This window comes from Periplaneta americana, chromosome 12 (assembly GCF_040183065.1).
Source record: "Periplaneta americana isolate PAMFEO1 chromosome 12, P.americana_PAMFEO1_priV1, whole genome shotgun sequence".
NCBI classification, from domain to species: domain Eukaryota; kingdom Metazoa; phylum Arthropoda; class Insecta; order Blattodea; family Blattidae; genus Periplaneta; species Periplaneta americana.
The window spans coordinates 105,010,010-105,036,048 of NC_091128.1; the positions used below are offsets into that span (position 1 = coordinate 105,010,010).

Sequence of the window (26,039 nt, forward strand, 5' to 3'; positions counted from 1 at the left end):
TGCTGTTATAAGTCCGACATTGCTTTATTGTCATAATTTCATCGTTCCTTCATAATGTAGTCGGAAAAGTGTTAAATAAACAATTAATTGAATCGTTCCTTAGAAGTCCCTGTCGTTAAAGATACGGTAAATAATTAATCATCATATGTAATACAATAAGAGATTTTCATTTTGTCTATAAATTTATAAGTGCGAATTACGAACTGATTGAATTACAAAGAAAATTAAGACCTTGCACGATATTTAATAAGACCATGTCGTGAATAGAATAATAAGTAATTAATAAATGAAATAAAAATAATAACAGATATGTTATTGGATGATATATTTCATTTGCTTGCCAGATGTCATTCGATCCTGCATTTATAAAAAAATAATGAACATATTTATTTGAAAACACAGCCAGAGTCATGTAGTGTTAACTGATCTAACTATACATGGATGACAAAAGCAATAGAATAATATAAATATTCATTTTTATTATAAACACAATGAAGTTTAAAAAGACGAAAATTTAATCAAATGTACAATTATTATGGAAGTGACATTCCGTAAAAACAAATTTAATAAGGGTACTCGATGCTTTAGAAATTGATGTTGATTGATTATGTGTGAGATGATGTTCGTCACTGATTTGTATAAACTATAATTTTCATTGCTCTCCAGATACTTACGTAGTTTGCCAAGTAGAAAAATTATTGCGAATTATCAATGACAAGGCAAAAGTGACAATATAAAATCAACAGTATTAGCGTTAGATGGTTCCGATTGGTTTAAATTCAGCGGATCTTTACACTTCATTTGTAAATTTGTACATGAACGAAATAATCGTTACAATTTCATCATCAGCATCACTGAAAAGTTTCTGTAATTGGAACGGAGCGTTACGTCGACAACAAGGGGAATACAAGAAGATCAAGGGGAAGATACGAAAAACAAAGGAATAACGAGGATAACAAGGAGAATGAGGGGTATACAAGGAGAATGGAAGAATACGAGGGGATACAAGATAAATACAAGGAGAACAAGTGAAGTGCAAGGACGACAGAAATATGAAAGGGAAAACAAGGAGAACAAAGGGAGAATAAGGAGAACTAGGTAAATACAAGAAAAACAAGGTTAATAGTAGAATAAGGGGAAGACAGAGAGAACAATGGTAATACAAAAAGAAAAGAGGGATACAAGAACAAGGGGAATATAAGGAAAACAGGGGAAACACAAGGAGAGCACGAGTACAAGGGTAATACTAGTACAAGTAGAACAAAGCAAATGCAATGAGAGCAAGGGAAATACAAGGAGAACAATGGAAATAAAAGTAGAACAAGAGAATGAATGAAGAAATGAGGACAAAGAGAATATAAAGAGAATAAGGGGAAAATAGAGAGAAGGTGAATACAAGGAGAACAGGAGAAAAATAAGGAGACGGAAAATACAAGAAAAAGATGGGTAATAGCAGAAAAAACCAAGGGGACTTGAAGGAGAACAGGGGGAAGACAAGGAGAAGAATGTAAATAAAAGGAGGACAAGGGGTTGTGTTTTTATGTCAATTCCCAAGTTACCCCCATACCAAGTGTGGAGAAAGTCGTATATCTCCCTCAGAAATAGTTGTGTCATTAGTTACGGAACTCCCTGGTCACGTGGTCAGCATGGAGCAAGATAATTCATTGTTACGAATCGAACCAAATCGCTAGATTTGTAGCTAGCTATGCAATAAATGTTCTCGAAGTTGGCTTACCCGGAATACTTGACGGTATATCCGAAACACGGAAGCTGACGGCGTCGTGAAGTCGCCGGTGGCTGCAGCTGGGACAGAGCTGAGTGATGAGAGGAAGTCAATTCCAGGATCATTGCCATTACTGCCCCGATTCTGCTCTCAATCGAAGCAGGTTTAAAGCGACAGGCTAGTCTATTTAAAAAGTATCAATCTTTCAACGAAACGCACTAATGCTACGCACAAGTCGACAGCAATCCGAATGTGAATTGTGCGTGATATTGTACAGAAGACCCAATGTCAGCGACAAACCTGCTCCAGTGTCACAACTCCATATAAGACAACCAGAACAGATGGTTCATTTACGTCATTTTCTTATGCCTTTGAGGAATTTGTTCCACAGTTGAACTCTTGATACACTTACTGTCTCGGGGAAACACGTATACTTCACTGTTACTAGAGTTTGTTTGCGCATTCCTATCTGCTCGGAATATTTCTTTTAATAATGAGGATAAAAGTCACTTAGCTACGTTTGCAAGGTTAAAGTGATAAATTTCTTTTGCAAGAAGTGTGATAAACATGTCACACGAAAGGCCTCATGTTCTGTAGAACTTACATGTGTGAATACCTTCGATATTATTTACAGCGAACAGATTAACTGACATTGCATTATTATTATTATTATTATTATTATTATTATTATTATTATTATTATTATTATTATTAATGTATATATTTTTTTGCTCCTTCAAAACAATTACACAATATGTGCACGGTTTTGATAAGCATACACAAGTATACATAGTTCATTTTATACAAATATGGAGAGATTGAGAAAGAGAGAGGGGGAGGAGAATGAAGAGTACAGATACGGAATTAAAAAATGGACCGAGTCTTGGTAACAGTCGCCCTCTATGTAGGCAACAAGCTATGGTCCAAATTTTGTTTCTGGGTCTGTACCTGTGTAAAATATAGTCTTCGTTATTTTACAAAAGCGCAAACCTTCCCATCATTGTCACAAATTCCTGTTATGGCAGCTTCTTGTATTAATATTTTAATCCCCAATTCTAAATTTATAGCTAGTTCTTCCACGCATTTAATGAAATATTAATAATTTTATCCAGAACAAATATTTCTACTAAAACGTCTCATTCAAGTGATTTTATTGATATATTTTTTTTCTGTATGGTAAGGAGAAGGGGTCGAAAGGCTAGCAGTATAGCCCGAAGCTTACTGACCCTTACCATTCCTTTATGTGGGGGATAATTGCTTTCTTATTTTTACCTGATTATTTAACACGCTGTATCAAGTACTAGGTTATTTAGCGTCGATGAAATTTGTGATAGCAAGACGATATTTCGCGAGATAAGGCAAGAATTCGCCATTAACTGTCTGATGCAGTATTTGCCTTAACTTACAGTTGGCGAAAAGATAGGAAAAAATCAAACTAGTTTTGTGAAATACACGCCCGAGAGCAGCCCCAGATCATCACTGAGCTACGCCGGTGGTATGGCTGTTTGAATCCTAATGGTCGTTTTCTTAAAAATATGAATCACCTTGGCCTGGTGAAGTCCCGCTAGGGAGCATCTTTTCACCAGTCGAGAAAATACGAGTACTACGCCTCAGACAAATGTCATCTGTACACCAACCATAATACTACATTCACTTGAACCATTTTGAGTAAGTACTATTGATATAATGATGATTACTGAAAAACAAAATATGAAATGTAATATTCTAAAGTCTAAACCATTCCTTCTAGCGGTAGAGGAACAAGGATTTTCAATTTCCACATTGTTTAGCATGCAATTAGCGCCGAGCAATTTTTCGTATTTTATAATTTTTCGTAAAATTTCCATATTTCATCAAAATCTTCATATATTTTCTTTCATATGTTGCACGGCTTTCTCCACCGTTAATATTTTTATAGGCTAACTACAACTCAACCGATCTACTCAAATTGTTGTTGTTGTTGTTGTTTAGTCAACTATCCGAAGACAGGTCTGAACCTCACAAGTGATACCAAGAAGGCATCACTTATGAGGCAACTAGGCCAGGAGATAATGGGGTAGAGTGACCAATTCCTTTCCTCCTACTCAAATTATGAGGAAGATTTTAAAAACTCAAGCCGGCCATTCCACCAACATTCCGGGATTTCTAAGGGAAAGTCAAATTTACAAATCCCCCATTAAGAGTAATTGAATTTGCAACGTCAATGAATTCGGGAAGCCAAAACAAAATAAGTGGTTCCTATTCCACATTGCTTATTCTTTCGAATCTAGTGAAAGTCTTTTCAGTGTTGCCATGTCTACTTATGTACAGCTGTCAAAAAAAAAAAGTAGCAGCACTCGTGAACAGCGAATATTTTCAAAGTCCACTTCGGGTCGCGGCGATGTTACACGATGCATGTGCTTGTACAAGCAGTTCCGGAACTATGAAAGTGTTCCATATCTGCGCCGCGTAGACCAGCGGTAGAGTGCTTGTTTAATGATTCAAAGGTCGTGGGTTCGGGCCTTCTTCAAGTTTTCATTTTATTTTTTAATCTTTCTTTAGCGATGTAAATGATATTCAAATTATCATTTATATCCATTTATCGTTCTTTATGGATATCACGTTATTTATATTTTGTTATCGTTCTTTAGAGATATGAATAAAATTCAGGTCATCATTTGTATTCTGTTATCGTATTATAACGATATGAATAATAATTATTATTGTATTTCCAATGGGGGTTAGCCTTACTTTACATATGTATGTTAGGGCTATAGTTTTATACACAAAAAAGATAAGCATAAAGGGAAATGGAAAAGAAAATTAAATTAGCTTACGCGATGTAAACAAAACATAAACAATCCGTAAATTAGGCATTGCGATTGCAAAACAAATATCAGGTATCAATTTGTAACACACAAAAACATTAACAACACACATACGTAACACTTCTATAACACAAATATGCAGCTTTCCGTACCATACATCATAAATTAATACACAATAGTCACACAAACACAATCAAACTATAATTACGACATTGCGACGACATCAAGCATCCCATAACTGACTCACATACATAACAAATCAAGCATCCGTTACAACACATACACTTCAACATAGTAACCACACTTTTAAAAGTTACAAATTTGGCTCCAAGAAGAATAAATGGGACACTGTTACTAATTACTATTCTTCTACAATTTCTTAAATACATCTGTAATAAATCTGTGAAATTCCGATATGAATAATATTCACGTTTTTTATATTGTTATCGTTCTTTAGCGATTTAAATAATATTCAAGTTATCATTTATATTCTGTTTTCCTTCATTGGCATTATAAAACAATATTCAAGTTATTTATATTGTTATTGTTCTTTCGCAATATATTAATTAAACAAACCGATATTTATCATTTATATTCTGTTATCGTTCTTTAGTGATACTGTATAAATAATATTCAAGTTATTTATATTTTAATCGTTCTTTAGCGATATAAATAACATAAATTTAATATTAGGTTTGGAAAAATCCAGTTGCATAATACTGGTATTAGTTTTTCTTTTTGTATTATTACATTATACTATCTTGAACCACAATAAAATGAAAAGGAGTAACGAGGAATTGAACCTGAGACGTTGACATCTAAATTCCAACGTTCGTCCGCTGAGCTATGAGAGCAAAAGTGTGGAAACATTTTCGGAAAAATTGGCCCAATTACACTCTAAGATCTTCTGATGATTCGTAGAAGCTAGTCCAGGATGCGGGGGGCAAAGGCTAATTGAGATTTCCCGGTCTCTGACCGGGTCAAACACCCTGATAGAATTAATATTTAACCCTTGCCGTGACTTTCGGTGAAGTCCGGAGGGCCCAATTAGTCAAATCCACTCTCCTCATCTCCACGCTTGGGCCCCCTGGAATTTAATAAGATGCGAAAGAGATAGTGGTGTGCGGAAAGCAACGGGATGTTACCGCATTTAGGCCTATCCTTCCCAAGAAAAACTGCAAACATGAACAAAGGAAGCTTTTAATAGAAGAAGAAGGATCTTCTGCGGACCTCTGGAAAAAGAACTAAGGAAGAGACTAGTGAAGTGCTTGTGTGGAGTGTGGCATTGTATGGGGAAAGAACATGGACATTACGACGAAATGAAGAGAAACGAATTGAAGCATTTGAAATGTGGATGTGGAGAAGAACGGTGCGTGTAAAGTGGACAGACAGAATAAGAAATAAAATTGTGTTTGAAAAAGTGAGTGAAGAAAGAATGATGCTGAAACTGATTAGAAAGAGAAAAAGGGAATTGGTTGGGTCTCTGGTTGAAAAGAATAGACGACATTAGGATACGTGGATCATATGCGGAGACTAAGAGGAAGGCAGAAAATAGGAAAGATGGGAGATTGCTGGGTTTGCAATGAAAGACCTGCACATGGACAGAACACTTATGTATGTGGGTATGTTCAGAATGCCTGGAATATCGTGTCTAAGAACAGTCGCTATTTGCAAAGACTGGTCAATTCCATGCCCACTCGACTGCAAGATGATCGAGATAAGAAGAAGATAGACTAAATATTGAATTGTGGCTTTTTGTTTTGTTTTTTGAACGCTTAATTGTTTGAATGTTTTAAGGCCGACGCCAGTAAATTTGTTATGTTTATGCCAGGAAAGATATTTTATTGAGAATAAAATCTTTTTTCTTTCCATTTGCAGCCACAATATCATAATGATAATGATAAAGTCATGGCATAATATATTAATGAACCTGATGTTAATTACTAAAATAATCATAAAAGAGAAAGGAGCCATTATGTCTAGTTTGTCTCTCTCAAAAACAGAACAAAAAAGGACAAAAAGCACGAGGTTGTAGTCGAACGCAGGACTTCATGAATAAGAGGCCTGAACGCTACCATTATGCTATCGACTAAGACACAGTACACGTCAATTATAACTGTAGATATCAGGCAACGTGGTCCAACAACATGTAACATCGCCTGTCTCCGAATTGTAGCGAAGATACCCGAAGGGAACTTTGATTCAGGAGAGCGGCCACTTTTTCTTTTGACAGCTGTACATACTTGTAACTTAACGTTTTAAACGAGTTTTAATAATCAACTTTGCTGTCTACTTAATTTCTCCACTTTTTCCATCTCCAAGAGATTTCATCGTACAAAACAATGTTAACTGACAGAAGTGTAATCTTCTGCCAGAAAATAAAGAAACGTTACATGTGTTAGGCTATATTGTGGCCAGTGTTGAATCCAGCCAATGTTAGAACTTGTTTTCTCTTCAGTGTAAAACTGGAATTACCTAGTTCCTGCAGTCAAAATAAGGATGTTATTATGCTGAAAAACTGTTTAATTATACAGATTATCATATTTTATATGGCAGCATATTAACTATGGACATAACTAATAATCTCTAGTGGCTCAGTTTGTAAATAATTGTGTAAACTTGCTCCAGTGGTTTAGGAAAGAAGATATTTTAGAATTGAAATATTTATTTGATATTTTTTCAAAATAAATTTCATACTAGTCAGCGATGCATGCAATGGAGGGGGAAAGGAACTGGCCAACCTACCCAATTATCTCCTGCTTTAGTTGTCTCATGAGTGATGCCTTATTGATGTCACTTATGAGGTTCCAACCTGTCTTCGGATAGTTGACTAAACGATAACTTTGGCAATATTTTCTTCATATTGTGCCAGTCTCTAACTGTGATGATAAATATTAAAATGGACTGTAACGTTGAAATTAATGAGGGAAACGGAAGAACCCCGAGAAAACCCCTCACTACAAATACAATCCGCCATAACCGGGTCCGCAGTTATCGTTAAGACAGTGCTCTGTCAACTGAACCATTACGGTGGCATTATTATTATTGTTATTATTATTATTATTAATATTATTATTATTATTATTATTATTATTATTATTAAGCCCTATTACTATTATTTTTTGGTTGTTGAGAATTTTTACGGTCTCTGACTTCACTTGTTTCAATAGATCAAGGTGAAGTTCACTGAACTACGAGTATATTTACTATGTCTGCTATCTTTGACCCATGAGTTGTTTTGCTAAAGAAATTCAGTGTTGTATATAATTACTAGACATAGGATTTTTAGGCACTAAAAATTGCAGTTTTAGGCGCCTAAAATAAGCTCAAAATTTGTAAAATTAGGCTCTATTTTTATGAAAATAGGCATTTTAGGCACATCAAGGTATCATACTTATTTCTTTCACTGAAATTTTTAGTTATACATTAAAATACGCACAAAAAAGTATGTTTAAACATTAAAAAAGAATACTATATTATATTTATAAACAGAGCTGCACAAATTTAATATATTGAAACTAATGAAATAATGATTACTGATATCAAGATTACTCATTTTAAGTTATTGAAATTCAGTTCCATGCTCAGACTTTATTATAATTATCTGCACAGTACACCACCAGAATTTTTTCTAAATTCTCCACAGTTAACCTTTGCCTTTTGTCACTGAGAATCATTTTGAAGGCAGAAAAACTTCTTTCAACCGAAACTGATGTGAGAGACGCAAATTTTAAATTAGGTACAATAGAAACATCAATACTTACTGGAACATTTACACTTTCCCCCGATATCACTCTTGATACTTTTTCCAACAATGAAAATCCTACATTCTTATTTAATACGTTGTCCCACTTATTTTTAACTTTTTTCCCAGTTTCGCCTAAAGCAGAATGTATGTTCACTTGAGCTTCCTTTACTATTGCTATTTGGCTACAAAGAGATTGTTTTTCACGTTCTAATTGTTCAATGCTTGCAGGTATGAAAGAAAAGTTTGATGTTATGTAGGCAATATCGTTTTTCACTCGTGAGTCATTCAGACAATCTTTCACTGCTTTCACACACGCTGCACTATCAGTTTCAGGTAATTTATCAATAACTGTGGCCACTTCTTTAAAATACTTAGAATAATACACCACTGACTGAATCCAGGTTCCCCATCGTGTAACAACCGGCTGAGGTGGGAGTGGGATATCTGGAAAGTTCTCTCTGAATATTGAAATCCTGGATGGGGCTTTACAAAAACATTTTTTTGTGTTAGAAATAAACGAATTGGCAAGAGGAAATTCATTCCGGATTGTTTCAGAAACGCTGTGAAGGCCATGTGCTAGACAGGTTACATGCGTGAGGTTAGGATAAAATGTTTTAAGAAGTGGAGCTGCAGCAACCATGTATGAGGCAGCATCAGTACAAAACAACAGAACTTTAGAATCGTCTATATTACCTGAGTATAAAGACTGTAGGCCTTTATTTACAAAATAAGCAATGGCTTGGCTATTCACTTTCGAAAGTTCCTTAACACATACGAGGTGTGGAATCGAAGGTCCATCAGGACTAAGTTTTCCTACTACCATATTTGCTATATACCTATTCATAGGATCTGAGGTTTCATCCACAGAGACCCATATGTAAGAATCACCTATATCCTCCCGAATGGAAGCTAAAGTTTCATTGTATATTCTGTCTAAGTAATTTTTTCTTAGGGTCGACTCAGATGGGATATTTTGTTTGCAGTATTTTTGTAAAAACTGTCTTAAAACCGGATTTTCAATTGCATTCCAGGGAATGTTAGCAGCAACAAACGCTCTGGTTAAATCAGCATAGAAATTGCTGCTGAGATTGGATGAAGTAGGCTGTGTTAGTAAAGTTTGTTGCAGTTGATTTTTCTGCTGAGCTTTAGTATTATGAGCCGCTCCTTGCACATGCTGCTTTAGGTGGCACTTCTTTTCTTGCGAAATCTAAAAATGTAAAGTAAACTGAATTAAAATAAAATCCTAATTGTTGTATTGCCGTATTTCTATCACAAAGTTAGTGGGTTCGAACAGTCAAAATTTTAATGACCTGCAAATACTTTAACTATCGGAATTTAAAAGGTTAAAGTGTAGTGGTCTTAAAAAGAATTATACCTCAGGATAACTCAGTCAATGTATAAATATTATAGGCTTACTCATTACAATTAATAGAATTTATATATTTCAGCTATTGTTACATACCTGTTTGTTACAAATCTTGCAGAATATAATTTTTCCATCATAAGTGAATTCTGAATATTCTGTTAGCCATTGCCGGATCAATGTAGATTTTGCACTTATATTTTTCGGCATTATCGCGTTAAACTTCACAGGAAAACGTCCTACCGCTCAAAACTTCTCAACACAAATAAGGTGAGGGAAAGAGCAACTGTTAACGAGCATTCAAATGAACCGTTGTTATTGAGATTCAATTCGACAAAAATACAAAGTTCCACTTATTGTTGCATTTCCTGGTAGTGTTAACACTAGGAGGGCCATTCTTTTAAATATTTTGTAAGGGTTTACCCTACTAATTCGCAGTTTTACGACTTTTCATAAATATTTCAAAAACAATCTTTCTCCAAAAATTGTGATTTTATGACACTCTGAAGGGCAGTACAGCTAATCGGTTTCAGACCGAAAACAGTCATTTTTATAGTATAGTATATCTCTGAATCGGTAGCAGCACATGTTGTGATTATTGCCTGCTTCAAAACTAAGGTTGGTTCTTTGTCGGCATTTATGCCTCCAAACATGTTAAATTCGGTGAAATCTATTGCGAGTGTCGTGAGATTCAAAACATTTTGTCTCCTTTATCAATTGTTTCATGGCGGTGTGAAGCAAACTTTCCACTTTTTAAATGCCTTAAATTTCGCAGTGAATGCATGTATAAATTATAAAAAGTAAGAGTAAAATGCGAAACTTTACAGTGAGTTAGGCATTTTTAGGCTAATATTAACAAATTAGGCTCTAATAACCGTTTTAGGGCATTTTAGGGCACTATAAAACTCTTTGAATACCTTTCAATTTCCATGAAACACAAATATTAATAATTATTTTTATTTTTCTCCTAAAGAAACAAAATAGGCATTTGCCCTAGAATCCGATGTCTGATAATTACTAGCAGTTTTCCGCATTATTATTATGAATATGTTGCTACTGATTTCTATATATTTGATTTGCACTGTGATATCACATTATTATTATTATTATTATTATTATTATTATTATTATTATTATTATTTCTTGGTTGTTGAGAATTTTTACTGTCTCTGACTTCACCTGTTTCAATATATCAAGGTGAAGTTCACTGAACTACGAGTATATTTACTATGTCTGCTGTCTTTGACCCATGAGTTGTTTTGCTAAAGAAATTCAGTGTTGTATATAATTACTAGCAGTTTTCCGCATTATTATTATTATGAATGTGTTGCTACTGATTTCTATATATTTGATTTGCACTGTGATATCACATTATTATTATTATTATTATTATTATTATTATTATTATTATTATTATTATTATTATTACGTGTTTTTGAGTCCCGCGCCGTGGCATCGTGGTCTAAGGCATCCTGCTTAGGATTCGCGTTACGAAATTCGCGCTGGTTCGAGTCCTCACGGGGGAAGAAATTTTCTCATGAAATTTCGGCTAGTGTATGGGATTGGAGCCCACCCAGCATCGTAATGCACTTGGGGAGCTACCATAGGTAGCGAAATCCGGTTACAAAAGCCAGCTATAACTGCTGGAGGGATCATTGTGCTAACCACACGATACTTCCATTGTTGTTGGCTGATCGCCCATCTCTGCTTCGGCATGTGGACGTGAGGCCAGCAGCCGGCTGGTTGGTCATGGTTCATGGGCTGTTGTGCCTCGGATTATAATTATAATTGTTGTTATTATTATTATTATTATTACGTGTTTTTTAATAATTTTAGTTCACCCTGAAGACTTGCGTTATTCACTATTAGCATGGTGCAAGTTCACAAATTAAGGCAACTCATAACAAACACAACAAAAGGGACACACCGACTTTATACGGAAGGGAGATAAATCTCCATTTCCTTTCCTGGAATCGCTGGTCTGAGACCCTGAAACGCTACCACTTGACTTTGTAAATGGAATACTTATTCCTTATTTATAGTTATTTTTCAACTATAGAGGCTACTGAAAGACGACAGAGGCATAGAAATGCTTAGCTCACGTGATGGAATGAGATGTGTGCCGATTGTGCTGCGAAACTAAGCCGATTTCACCATCCGCCACACCACGCATTTCTCTCCAACCATAAAATCTGGTGATGGTCTGCTATACCCAACAGATCTACATGTGTCTTCATGTCCCCTCTATACTCCGTTTCTGAAATCTGTAGAGTATAGAAGAAGAAACAAGTTCTTTGCGCAAGTGGTGATCAGTCCAATGACCGCTCTGGGGAAAGCATTGCTAGAAGACGAGCGTCTAAAATGCCACCCTACCTACCACCTTCTGCCAGGCGCATCTTACCCCTTAGCGGCCGTGAGCCGATGTAGCCCGCAACACAATAACAACACTCCCTCACTGATAGGCTCCGCCCATTCGCTTGTCATCGGCTCCACCCAAATGCGTGGACTTACTCCACAGATTCTAGAAACGGAGTGTATTTAAGCAAGAATCTCGGAGGCTCCGGTGCCTCTATCAAATCAGCTGCGAAGTGGACTTTGAGAGACAATAAGATACTGATATGTAATAAGTCTAGTTACAAGTATATTCAGAAGATTAAATTATGGATTGTATTTGTAATTATTTTCTTGAGGTTTCTTTTTAATATCAGAGATTTCTCAAAGACAATTGTATTTTGAATTGCAATTGTAATTATTTAATGTCAACTATGTAGGCTACTCAGACATATTAAGATAATGGATTATAATTTATTGCATTATTTTTATTGGACGTTTCTTTTAAACGAAGCCGGCTACTTAAAGACGAAGGGTTAATGAATTTCTAATCGTAATTCTTTATTTAACTTCCCACTTAATCTGCAGATGCTATTCAGAGGCCGAGATGATAAATTGTAAATGTACTGAATTCATTATTTAACTTCTTTTCTAAACTTCAGTACATAGACCAGTGGTGCATATTCAAGCCTTTACGGGCAAGTACGCACTACGGCCAGATTGTTCTGCGCGCGGGTCACTTCTCTTTCTCAGTGAGCTCTATACTAAACTGGAGGCACAACTCAATGCTTTAAAAGCGTGACGCGAATGCTGAGCGCCTGAGATATTGCTATCTCTTTCTAACATAGTGTTGTCCTTGTCTCTCTTGCAGTGAATACTATCGTACACAATAACAGTATTGTTATTACTTACTGCGCATGTGCAACATGAACCTCACGAAAGACTCACTGAAACACGTTAGTTAGAAAGAGAGGGGAATACCCACATCAACATGGCGTCGACAGTCACGCTTTCAGACAGGAAAGAGCATTGCGGTGTTGCCTCCAGTTTAGTATAGAGCTCACTGCTCTTTCCCCACAAGGACGCACCGAAAGATGGAAAGCGGTGCAAAGATTGTCCATGCACAATTCAGGTAGAGCAGGAAATTTTCCTCCAGAGTTATAGCTAGAAATAATGGTTCTTTCACATACTACATTACTGAAATGGACGTATAATGACGGCTTTCTTAGTTTTATAATTCCTTAAATTATGAAATGTATCCGAAGATTCTTAAATTTGCAGCGAAAATTACACTATTACAATTTTCAGCAGCACGTACGTAGGTGTGCAAGTAGGTATTTTAGTATTTATTTATTTAACCTGGTAGAGATAAGGCCGTTAGGCCTTCTCTGCCCCAGGCCAAGTTATTCGATGATGGTAAGCGCGCTATGCTTAGATTTGCTTCTTGAAATAATATTTTACAAGACGTAAAATCTAGTGTCAGACGGATATCGAAGAAGCCATTCTAACCAAATTACATCTTTAAAGGTTTATTTTCGCATAACAGTATCGCTATTATAATGGCAATGATGTTATACTTCAGCAGTTTGAGAAATTTTATACATGAACGCAGTTATTTTCAAATTATTTATTTGCTACTAAAAATTACTGTACTCCAACCACGAGAAAGTCTCTGCGGAATGAGACGAAGCGGGGTAATGTTGTGAATGAATGTTGATGTCATAAGATGTCATAAGGTCACACACGTGGGTACTCATATCTCTATTGGCTAGCTCTCACAGCACAAACAATAACATTTATAAACACATATTTATACTACCCTAGTTACAAAATTAGATCACTGTTAATCTCCTGGCCTTTTAATCCCTCCATACAGGAAATAACACATGCAGGAGAGCGCATGGTTTTTAAACTGACGTTTTAGCGATAATATTATCTATCTACTTCGCTCCAATAGATGACGCAATAGTAAGCACATTCCTTTCACGGTTGATCTCCTGTTTGGAGAACAGTACAAGTAACTTTGTTGGTTATTCAAAATCGCATATATAGCATTTTCTGTTGTGAAATAATTTTACTGCATTTATTAAAAAAGGTAAAGAAAAGTGTAAGGAATTATTGTGACTCGATTTTATTTAAAGTTCATTTTGTTCATCTTTGTCCTTTAATCACTGCTATCTGTACAGCAATATACACTGCAGCACGCGGAATAAACAAAGATCGTTCACGCGCTGTTTCTTATGCATCCCTGAAGAGACTACTCAAAGACGATGAGATAGTGAATTATAAATGTAATTATTTATTTAATATCTCTTTTATATAACATAGGCTCTTCAAAGATAATGAAATGATGATATTAGTGTAATGGAACAATGGTGAAATAATTATATAAAAACAAATGTACACGAAGAAATATGCGTTACTGCCGCTAAAAAAGCTCACTGGATTTGCGGCATGGATAAAAACTGGTGAGAAACCGTGATCTGACTGAACTATCACTAGACGTTTAGGACTAGGTAGATCTCTCACTATTAATTTAGCCAACATTAATCACGTTTCTTTCTTCAGATCAAAGCCTTGCTGAGCGGTGTGGGCAGAGCAACAGACGCACGGAATTTAATTAATATAAACTTTTTATACTGATCCTGACAAATGAACAAACCAGGTTTTCAAGCCGTGACTATCTCGCTCAAACTGTCACGTATTGTTAACCATATATCATCCTATTATCAGCGCTGTGTGAAGAAGTGCCCGACCTTGTCGGCATACAAAACTGCTGTACACAGAACGGACAACATATTTGACCAGCTACCTAGGCTGAATATTGATAAACGTGAACGTCATGAAGTCCACACGTGCTGCGTATGTGGCTCAAATGTTAAGGCTGGTTCACAATAAACCGGGAACGGAAACGACAACGAGAACGGAAATAATGTTAAAACAAGTGTATTTAAATGTGATCATTCATAATAGTTAATTGTGAATGCTCACATTTAAATACATTTATGTTAATAATATTTCCGTTCTCGTTCTCGTTTCCGTTCCCGGTTTATCGTGAATCAGCCTTTAGGGTGTTGGTCTTCCATTCAGACGGTTCACAGTGTTTGAGTCTCAGCCAGGCCGTGATGAAATTTATGGTGGACAAACAGACGTTGCAGAAGGGTATTTCCCTTTATCATTTCACCAACACTCGCTACCTACCCCTCATTTCATCTATGATTACCGTAGCTGTAGAGATAGTACGGTTTCCGATGCTGATGTAGAAATAAATTGGGACAGAGCGGGAGCAACGTGGATTAGGAAGACGACTTCTCCCACCCCTCGCCATTAGAGCGAAACTGGATTTTGCTGTAGCTCCCCAAATTCATTACGATAGTGGGTGAACACTGGTCCCATACACTGGCCGAAATTTCATGAGAGAATTTCTTCCCCTATGAAGACTGGAATCAGCGTTCATTTCGTAACGCTAGTCCACGCATGACGTCTTAGACCTCGGAGCCAAGTCGTGGAAATAGCCTATAAGAATACCAACAGGAACTAATTTATGTGAAAACAATTTGCTACAAGTAATGTTTTGATACATTTACTACACAGTGTTTATAATAGATACATTAAGAGCTATTTTAATTCCGTTTATTATAAATTCTTAAATACTGTAAAAATGATTAGTTTCTTCAAATTTGGATGTTATTTGACAATTAAAATATTGCAAAATTCTTTATATGACAGCTCATTTTCATAATTTCATACGTATAAAAAGTCAATGGATGGACGATGAAAGATGGAATAAAGAAACCATACGACGACGTAGATTGCAGCGCATGCTCGTCGACGATGTTTTTTCAGAGTTTAGCAAAGTAAAGAAACCGAAGCTTAAGAATTTTGTCTTTCCCCACTCTTGTGCCCTTGAAAACTTCCAGAGCTGATAACACTGACAAGGGTAAGGTAACCTACCATAAACAGCTTTCTCTTTCTCGTATTATTCCCCACTTTTATGACTGGTTTGTTACATAAAGGGCGTATATAAATCGTAAGTCTATTTTTATCAGTGACGTTTTATGGATCAGGTAAAATTTCTTGCCTATCTTAGACCTGATTATAAATGTTTGCTATTGGAACACATTTATTTGTAGGCCTACTCGTCACTAATGAATATTTTCATTTGAAGATAAAACATTTACACACTTACATATCTATAAATAAATCCGCCATTGCTAAAGGGGACATGTCTGTTTACATCACTTCAAGGATTTCTCACGTAACTTAGTCTGTATTTTGGAAACATTAATGGGTTCTTAAATATTTCTATCTTAGGCATGGTTGACTGAAGTACTAGTATCACGTTCCGATAACCTTAACCTCTAGGAATAATCTCACAAAACATTACATTGATGTTGTACAGGGACATCATTTTATTTTTACTTTAATTTTTATTTTACCTGAATGTTTGAATATACTTCATTCCCACCCCTTCTACTAATGAAGTTCAACCGTCCAAGACCGCATACACAGTCATAGTAGCCTTACGGTCATAGTAAACAGTACGTTCCAAAAATATGTTCGCGTTTTCCAGTGACGAAAGAGCTTTCAATATTGCCTATGTCGCATCCCGGTTTCCCCCACCTGCTTCTAGTGGCTGGGCTGTCTTAGATCTTTTCTGAGAACATTAATTTCTGTTAGGAATTGGACGTCTACGTAATATTATACCCATACAATTGTTTAAAATAACTTTAATAAAAGGGCCTCGTTAAGTAATTAACTGTCACGTGATTTCCTCCCTTTATACGACGCTGCGACGTAACCACTTGGACGGACAGTACGTAGCATGTCTGAGTAATTTTATCTTTTCGGATCGGGCAGAAGTGAAGATTGAATTTACAGTACGTAAGGTCTCTTTTACAGAGTAGGTACAGAATTATTTCAGCATGAGTTACTGATACGAAGAACGAACCTGGTAATTGGAATTACGTACAATAGTCTATAGTGCGATAATAAGCAACAAAGAACTGAAGCCTGTATCGAAATGAACGGCCACCATTTTCAAAAATGCGTTTAAATATCCATATTATGATTATTTTTCCAATTTAACTTCATTCTCTATAGTGTACGCTAATGTGCAGTAGACAGTATAGGCTAATATGCACTGCATAATGAATACGTCCGCATGGAAAGCTCAGTTCGTGAATAAAAACACTTATTGTTAATACTGTACTGTATTTTGATTAAACGAAAACCTAATGAAAATTATCAAACTCAAATCGCGATATTTTCTCGTTTACGTAAATGGATGAACTACTTTTCTTCCCTCCTATACCCAGTAAAGTGGTTTGTTTGTATATTACGCCAGTATCATCGAACTCCAGTCGTGGGAGGGGGTAGCAAACAGTGTTTCCGGTTCTTACTGTAATCGTTGATCCAGAGGTATAGCCAGGTTAATATTAGAAATGTTGGTAAAAATAAAATGATGTCCCTGTATTTATTACAACTAATTTCATTTAATTTCCTCGAGATACAGATCTGATCCTCTGACATGGATAACCGAGCGTCTATCTCCTACGGTTGCCGCAGTAGAACCTATATAATTTTAAAATTACGCAGAAGACTTCCAGATTTTTATGGTTGTATACTGAATTAAGCCTACGTAGTTCAGAAATAATAAGCTGGTATTTTTAGAGCGTTCATAGAAGTTATCAGTATATCAGACATCATAACTTCATAACATGCCTTGGATTTTGGGGCTAATGCGTTTAAATTATATTCACACTTAATATAAAATATTTTTGCTCATTTTCTATTGATTGATATGCGTGTTTTATATTTACATCCTGATTTGTGTCTAAAATATCTACTTTATTATCTATAACGTTTAACGTTTGGTGAAATGCATACCCCTTTAAGTTTTCTTCAAAAGTCGTAAGCAAGGGCTTGCGGCAGCAAATATTAATGCCCACCGTCCTTTCATATCAGGACGATTAGTTTTGTAGTTAAGTGAATAGTTTTTACACTGTTGTTGGGAAACAACAGTAAGCTTATTGCATGTCTTACATAAAAGAGGCTTGCAGTATTGTCGTGAATTAGGTGAATCCAACCATTTGCCGTGACTTTTGTTCTAAAAGCTTTTTACCCCAATCTTAACCACATTACTCGTACTGTAAAAAAATAGTTGAAATCAGAGTAAATATCACCAATACTATCGACTTAAGTAACTTAGTAGTTGATACAATATCGTTAAATAACCGAATTAAATGGAAACTAGTAAGACTACTACATAATGTTAATAGACATTCATGTAACTAATACGTGAAACGTATCTTTAGCGGACGAGTATTTATGTTTATGGACGAGGGGTAAGCCGAGTGAGTATTATCATACGAGGCCGCTGAAGGTTTCACGTACTTGTTATATACAATATTAATTTTTTGGTACTCAGTCCATAAAATGGCTTTAAAACTAGTATTAAACTAAAATTTAATCTTATTTTCAATATTTATTCATAGTTGCAGGACTTTTATTTATTATAATATATTCCCGATATAAATTTTACAAAGGCCGTCACTTGAATCATATGTTGTCGTGGTTATGACAAATTCAATCCGTAAAGTGTCATGAGGACTTTAAGGGGTTAGGTACAGCTTACAGCAGTAAAAGTTTCGGAAATAATCAACATTTTTTCTTCCATTGTTGTATCTTGTACAATAATGAAAATTGGTATGGGTAAAATATTGTCCTTCTGCTATATGAAAAAAAAATATTTTTACGATTTAAAAAAATATTTATATATATTTTTTTCAAAATTCAAAATGTTGGCAGTTCACTGTGCAGTGATGAAGCTTTTCTCTCATAACTCATAAACTTATTAACTTTTTCATGTTCTCTCTCTTTTATTTTATTTCTGAAACTCATGTTTACAATATCATGCTCTTTCAACTATATTCCTTAGTAAATATGTTTTTTTTTTTATTTTTTGTTAGAAGAAAATACTGATATTTGACAATTTTTAAAAATGAATTTATTTTTTATCAGACAATCTATCAAAGTAGAGAAGTGATCTTGCATCATATTGTAGATATGACATGCATAAATATACGCAAAAAATTTCATTACAGAATGTTGGATAGTTTTTTAGTTATGTGGGAAACACTTCATCACTGCGCAGTGAACTGAATTTTGAAAAAAAAAATGTAAATAATTTTTTTAAATTGTAAAAATATTTTTTTCATATAGCAGGACAGTGTTTTACACATACTAATTTTCATTATTGTACAAGATACAGTAATGGAGGAAAAAAATGTTGAATATTTCCAAAATTTTACTGCTGTAAAGGGTTAACCACTTTACGGACTAGGTACCAAAAATTTTGTTATCCTATTTCTTTGATTATGGAACCTACGTTACTGTAGGTGGCCATATTTATCTTCTTTTAAGAATTTAAAAAAACACCAAAATTCAATAATTATGACTTTCATGTCACAGATTCCGTTGATACTATAACACTGATATAGACAAATCACTAAGTACACGTACATTACTTTTTGTTTTAAGTTTAGTTCATCTTCGTTACAACGGAAATAAATTGAATTCTACTGCATTCTGCAAAGAAATTCACAAAGAGAAATCCACTAAGAACTGCAGATATTAACCTACGAACTTACACGGAAAATTCTTAGAATTAAATCGATTCCAGTTTTTTTCGCCAAACCCATCGTTATTTTTTTTGCCTTCCTAGAAATGTATTATAACGAAGTTTACGAATAAAATACTGTACATACCAGAAATTCTCTAATTTCTCGGTAGTACATCTTCGTAAGCCACTGACATAGTTTCTACTATTACGCCATGAAATTACATAACAATTATATCAATGTGCCTAACAATTTGTTTTGATAATAAAAGTCGGCAATTTCGTGACATTAAGAATTTACATGCATTAACACTTAATTGTTATGAATGGGGCATTTCACAATAACGTAACGATGCATGTAATTGAGGAGTACTGGTTGCTGTGATGAGGCCCAGATCCTGCCGCTTGTCATCTGAAGAGACACCTCTGCGAGGCAGTCAACAAGGCGTAATTACGAATGCAACATTGTTTTTTTCTTTTCTGCAGACAACCAAAACGTGCAGCGTTGCAACAGCTCATATACATGTGTGTGAAACGATGGCCTACATCGGAACGTATAAGAATTCTTAGAAAGACAACGTGAGTTCTCCTAGTCTATTCTCTGTGAACATACTGACCACAGACGCAAACAGCAGTGCAGTGGGTAACCAGGTGTCGTAAATGAGGACATCGTAGCCAAGTCTGTTAATTCTTTTAGATAGGTCTATAAACACATATTGTAATGTACGTACTGTACATATTGCCTGTTTGAATAGCAGGGCGAATGTAATAATAATAATAATAATAATAATAATAATAATAATAATAATAATAATAATAATAATAATAATAATAATAATAATAATAGGGGAAAGGAACTGGCCACTCTAACTCATTATCTCCTGGCTTAGTTGCTTCATGAGTGAGTCCACACCTGTGGAGTAACGGTTAGCGCGTCTGGCCGCGAAACCAGGTGGCCCGAGTTCGATTTCCGGTCGGGGCAAGTTACTTGGTTCAGGTTTTTTTTCCGGGTTTTTCCCTCAACCCAAAATATGAGCAAATGCTGGGTAACTTTAGGTGCTGGACCCCGGACTCATTTCACCGGCATTATCACCTTCATCTCATTCAGACGCTAAATAGCCTAAGATGTTGATAAAGCGTCGTAAAATAACCTAATAAAATAAAAAGGCTTCATGAGTGATGCCTTATTGGCGTCACTTATGAGATTCAAACATGTCTTGGGACAGTTGACTAAAATAATAATAATAATAATAATAATGTTTATATACTTTATTTATTTAATATTTTTTTTATTTAACTAGCTAGCTAGCTTGTGAGTACAAATTAAAATTATAAAACAAAAATGTTTCCAGTCACTACCGTAAGAGCCAAGCTCGTGTACGGTGTGATCTTAGCCAATAATATACCGGTAACATAAAATAACTACAAGTATACTTAAAAATGTTTAGACCTACTTAACAATTCCTGTATTTAATCTTTTTTTTTTCTTTCTAATCATTCTGTAGTGCTTTTATTCTGGATCTTTATAGTCACCCTCATTGAGGGCAGATTATTTTGTTAAAAAATAAAACCCCCAATAATAACATGTTCGTGTACTAAAAACATACTGTACATAAAAATGCAAAAATTGCAAACCAAAAAAAGTAGGAATTATTAATTGTTTTTATGGTAAAAAGATTCTTAAATGGTTAACAAAACAAAGGAATAATAATATAAAATTTGTATAATATGTTATGTATATTAGACCTAATATTATATTTTTCTTTAATTTCGCTTCTTTGATTCAAGTATGCTGTTGAAGTCAATCCGCTTTTCCACATAACTAAATATGTCAATAAAATAATATAATCATAAACTAATAGCTTTCTTTAATTTATTTTGATTTCATTGCTTGAGGACAATGACTTGTGTATTATGTACCTAATAGTTATAGCAAGAAAATAACCAATAAAATAAAAGCCACAAAGAAACTAATAACTTATTTTAAAATAAATACTGTTTATAGGAAATCTATATATGGAGATTCTCAATCAAGTTATCATGTTATAACCTCACTAGCATTTAGTGAAAAAGAAACATTCTGTATCGAGCCGTCGCTATCTTACTGTTTGCTGCAACTGTTCGCTAATTAATAGTCTTTTTTATGATATTGAACTCTTGGAAAAACGAGTAGATTAACATTTGTTTAGTAGATAATATAAGGTTTTTGTGAAATTCCCCATGTACTAATTGTGAGAACGCTGAAAGATGAACAAAGTCGGTCAATAGTCTAAGTTACATAAAGTTCATGATAACATGCTATAACGTACGAAGAGGTGACATTTTACAACTTTGTCAGTGTGATAGGTACTGCAGAAATACATTTTCATGAAAATTTGAAATCGAAGTTCTGCAGTATTACAATATAATGTTTCACAAAACTAGAAAGTAACTTTTGTTGAGGGGAACTCAAAAGCATTTTTTCTTAAAAGAATATGTTTATGGTAATTTACTATTTCTCAATTTAGTAAGGATAATACGCAGCGGTTAAGACGTAAATTTGGAGCCGCGTGGAAAGTCACAGTCCTGGAATTTTGCCCACTATCAATAACTCAGTCGATATAGCGTCGTTAAATAATCGACTGAATAATAATAATAATAATAATAATAATAATAATAATAATAATAATAATAATCAATGTTACTTTGCAATAATCATTTTTGGAGATATACGATCATAATCTATGTAGCCTATATAGTTTCAATTATAATTTCATTTTATAAACGAAAAATGTTCAAGAACAAATCATTACAACCAATTTCCTACAATCGCAATTTATTGTGTTTTTTTTTTAAATATGAAGACCAATTAATATTTTAGTAACATTCGTTATATTTCAAGTGAATCGTACCCGAAAGAGCTGACTGATTCATTGATACTAAACACGAACCAAATCCGTAAAATATTCTATACAGGTAGATGAGTAAACGGATGAGAAATTCCTCCCTCTCCCACTTTGTATGGGTTTCAAGTAATGTAACTTTTCATAAATTCGTTTATTCTCAGTCATTGTACAATGTATGCATTAGCTTATAACCGGTTTAGATTCGACCGGTCAGAGAACATCCGTCAAGGTCGAGTATCGGACAGAATGTTCGAATTTCAACCTGTTACCCCTATGTTTTGCAGAGTAGACAGAACACCAGGCGTGCTTCGTCATACATGAAACTGACATTTCCTGAGTATATACAAAAACGTAGTAACTACTGAAGGAAATTTACTTTGTCTTATTAAAAAAAAATGTGTCTGCTTTATTTAGGCCTACAATTGATTGGACACTTTAATACACTTATCTTCACAACTAATACGTAAATGAACAAATTGACACCAGTAACAACAAAGGAAATAAGTGTAATGTTCTCGTATAATATGAATTCTGGTGTGTAAATAAATGCAAAAATAGAATAAATTACAATTACTTACTTACGGATTTCTACATCAACACCCACAAACATGTTTAAGTATATGTAAGGACAGCTAAAATTAGTAGAATAATTATTATTTATAGATGAGTTTCCTTCCGTATTAATTATTATACCAATATCTATCAAGGCTCATAAACATTGTATAATTGCACTATAGGCAGCTACAATTGGTATCATAAACATTGATTTCAGCTGAACTTCGATTCGATTTTATACCATTATCAGTCAGGCACTTCGCGAATGTGCTTTATGAGATGAAGGTGATAATGCCAGCGAAATGAGTCCAGGGTCCAGCGCCGAAAGTTACCCAGCATTTACTCTTAATAGAGTGAGGAAAAACCCCGAAAAAACCTCAACCAGGTAACTTGTCCCAACCAGGATTTGAACACGAGCCTGTTCGTTTCACGGTCAGGCACGCTAGACGTTACTCCACGCCTGAGAATACTAAGAAATCAGAAAGGAATGGAGATCGGACAGTGATGGCCAAAATGAGAAATCGGGAGAACCACGAGAAAAAGCCTACTACGACCTTGCCTGCCAAAAGTGTCACAGGCTAAATGTTTGACCACTCTGACCATTCAAGCCACTGCAGGGCCATTCCACCGTTACTCTGTGACAACAATATTATCACCTCCGCAGTTATAACAGATATTAAGTGAACATTTCAATTGGTATTACCAGAAGAAATAAGAAATTACTTCAACATATTACATCTTCATCAAACCAACAACGCTTGGAATTTCTGCCCAAAATACAATATAAAGGAGAAATAGTGAATGAGGATAGTTGGAATTCGCTGTAATTACGTTCAGGACAGCGGTCATCAGCACAGTGCACCCTCGGCTAGCGTCCCTTATCCGCGGATAAAGACATTGCACTGGCGTGCATCCGTGGCTGCTGGCAGGTATACTTCTTACCTTTCCCTTCTGTACGACGGAGCATATTACTTTGCACTCGTTACCCTTTACTCAATTCAGCGAGTGCTGACGATCACTGGTTAGGACTTTAATAAATGAGTCACGTGTGCTTTTATACATCTGAGAAGCAAAACAAGTGGGAAGTACTTTTCATAATTTCATCGCTGATTAGTAGCCATAGTAACCGTGCGTGTCGCTTGCAACATTAGTATGTGTCTCGGATATCAATCAGAAACAAGATCCAGTCCTGTTTGGGCACCAAACCAGCTTTGGAAAGCGGAAAAGTCACTTTTGGTTCAAAAAGAAAGTAAATAACAAAACATGGGCGAGACACGCTCATTAAACTAAGAAAGCTGACAAATCTTTTCAGTCCACTAAAGAGAATCAGTGAGATAATATTAATCTACTTTCTACATACACTACAGTCAACGTAATGCTGGGTGGATGCAAGTTATTGTTACGAGTTCTATGCATCTGAGAATAGAGGATTTAGGTACGGTATCAGAGCGGTGCAAGGGATCAGGAGTGAGAGATAAGATACAGATCTTTGAAGTGTCTATAGTCAGACACCACGTAGCCTTACTTATCAAGTACTTAAGTGAGAGGGGTGTTGGACATATTGGTATTTCTTAGATTTAGGGCAAGCGTTTTCCAATTTCAGGTGTGAAAAGGAATTACATCAATTCAGTTACAGCGCATACCAGAGCGAAAGAGTTCGCGAGTGAAGTTATTTTTATCTAAGACGAACATATCAATGTCAAAATTTTGTAATGTGAGAATAGATTGGGAGAAACGTAATACAATGTCCAAACATTGTTTTAAGAATAAAGACAATTTGAGATTAAAAGACAAAAATGTGGCTTTAAAAAACAAGCGTCTTTTGAAGGACCATTTGGTCATTATAAAAAATAACCAATAAGGAAAAAAACGAGAAAATATTTCTTCCGTTTTAACATGAAAAGCGTTTCCTCAATTTTACGATTTTTTTTGCGATAATGCAATAACACGCAATAAAATTAGAAATATATTTTTTCGCAACTTTTTCATAAATAAAACCGAAATGTTGTGGTATCTACACATAAATAACCATGTAAATAGATAACCTACTATTTATTACTTACAATAAAAGATTGGAGTGGATTCTGAAGACATGTGGAAATGCTAGAAAAAGAGAACTGCGAAAGGGATGGAGTTGTTGTAGACATAATACATTATACATAAAATACACACACAAATCTGTTCTAGCCACCGCCATGGTCTACGAATAGTTTGTGTGACTCGTGTTTCAAGGCTACTCTCGGGCTTGGGTTCAAATCTCGCTTGGATTGATTACCTTGTTAAGTTTTTCCGAGATCTTCCTCAACTGTAAAGTGAATGTTAGGTAACCCTAATGCAGAATTCCCTGACCCAGCTCGCTACGGTACCATCTCAATGTCACCAATACCATCGATGCCAGATAACCTTGCAGTTGATGAAGTGTCGTTAAAAACCGATCAAAACATAGATTCTGATAGTAATCCGAGAACTGCAGTTCTGAAATCTTATAGAAAGAATACAAATAGGCAAGGGTACATAATGTCAGATTTCCTGACAATAACGTCCTGCAAGCAGCTGTCAGAGACTGGGTGCGTGACACCCCAAGAGAATGGTACAGTTAGGCCATACAAAAGCTATCGGAGCGGTGGCAACAATGCATAGCTCTTCAGGGAGAATACGTGGAAAGGGCTGAAGCCTAACCTGAGAGCCTGGGCCATCCATGACAGAATAAATGATTTAGACTTGGTCTGGTAGCATCTAACAGAAGAATTTTATTCAGCCTGCTGCCAATCATCCGACCTCTATACGAGCTTCTGGGTGTGTGTATATATATATATATATATATATATATAATCTGGTTATTTAACGAGCAGTATCAACTACGAAGTTAATTGGCGTCGATAGGATTGGTGATAGCGAGATGAGGCCGGGGATTCGTCACAGATTATCTGGTATTTCTCGACTGATCTCTGTTTTAAATTATACTCTTCAAATTTCACAGCAGGTAGCGTTACACACAGAAGTCTA

General features: G+C 35.2%; 1 protein-coding gene across 6 annotated transcripts in view; it reads right to left on the reverse strand.

Annotated features, from left to right (window-relative positions):
- The window catches only part of LOC138710756 (uncharacterized), a 290,182-nt gene that overhangs the window by 71,313 nt on the left and 192,830 nt on the right, over positions 1 to 26,039 (reverse strand). The window contains exon 1 of one of the 6 annotated variants that reach the window (XM_069841857.1): positions 1,736 to 2,117. The exons of the other annotated variants lie outside the window; for them this stretch is intronic. Within the exon in view, the coding sequence (XP_069697958.1) occupies positions 1,736 to 1,854 (119 nt within the window). The 5' untranslated portion in view covers positions 1,855 to 2,117. Of the gene's footprint in view, positions 1 to 1,735; positions 2,118 to 26,039 lie in introns of those variants that run through there. 6 annotated transcript variants of the gene reach the window in all.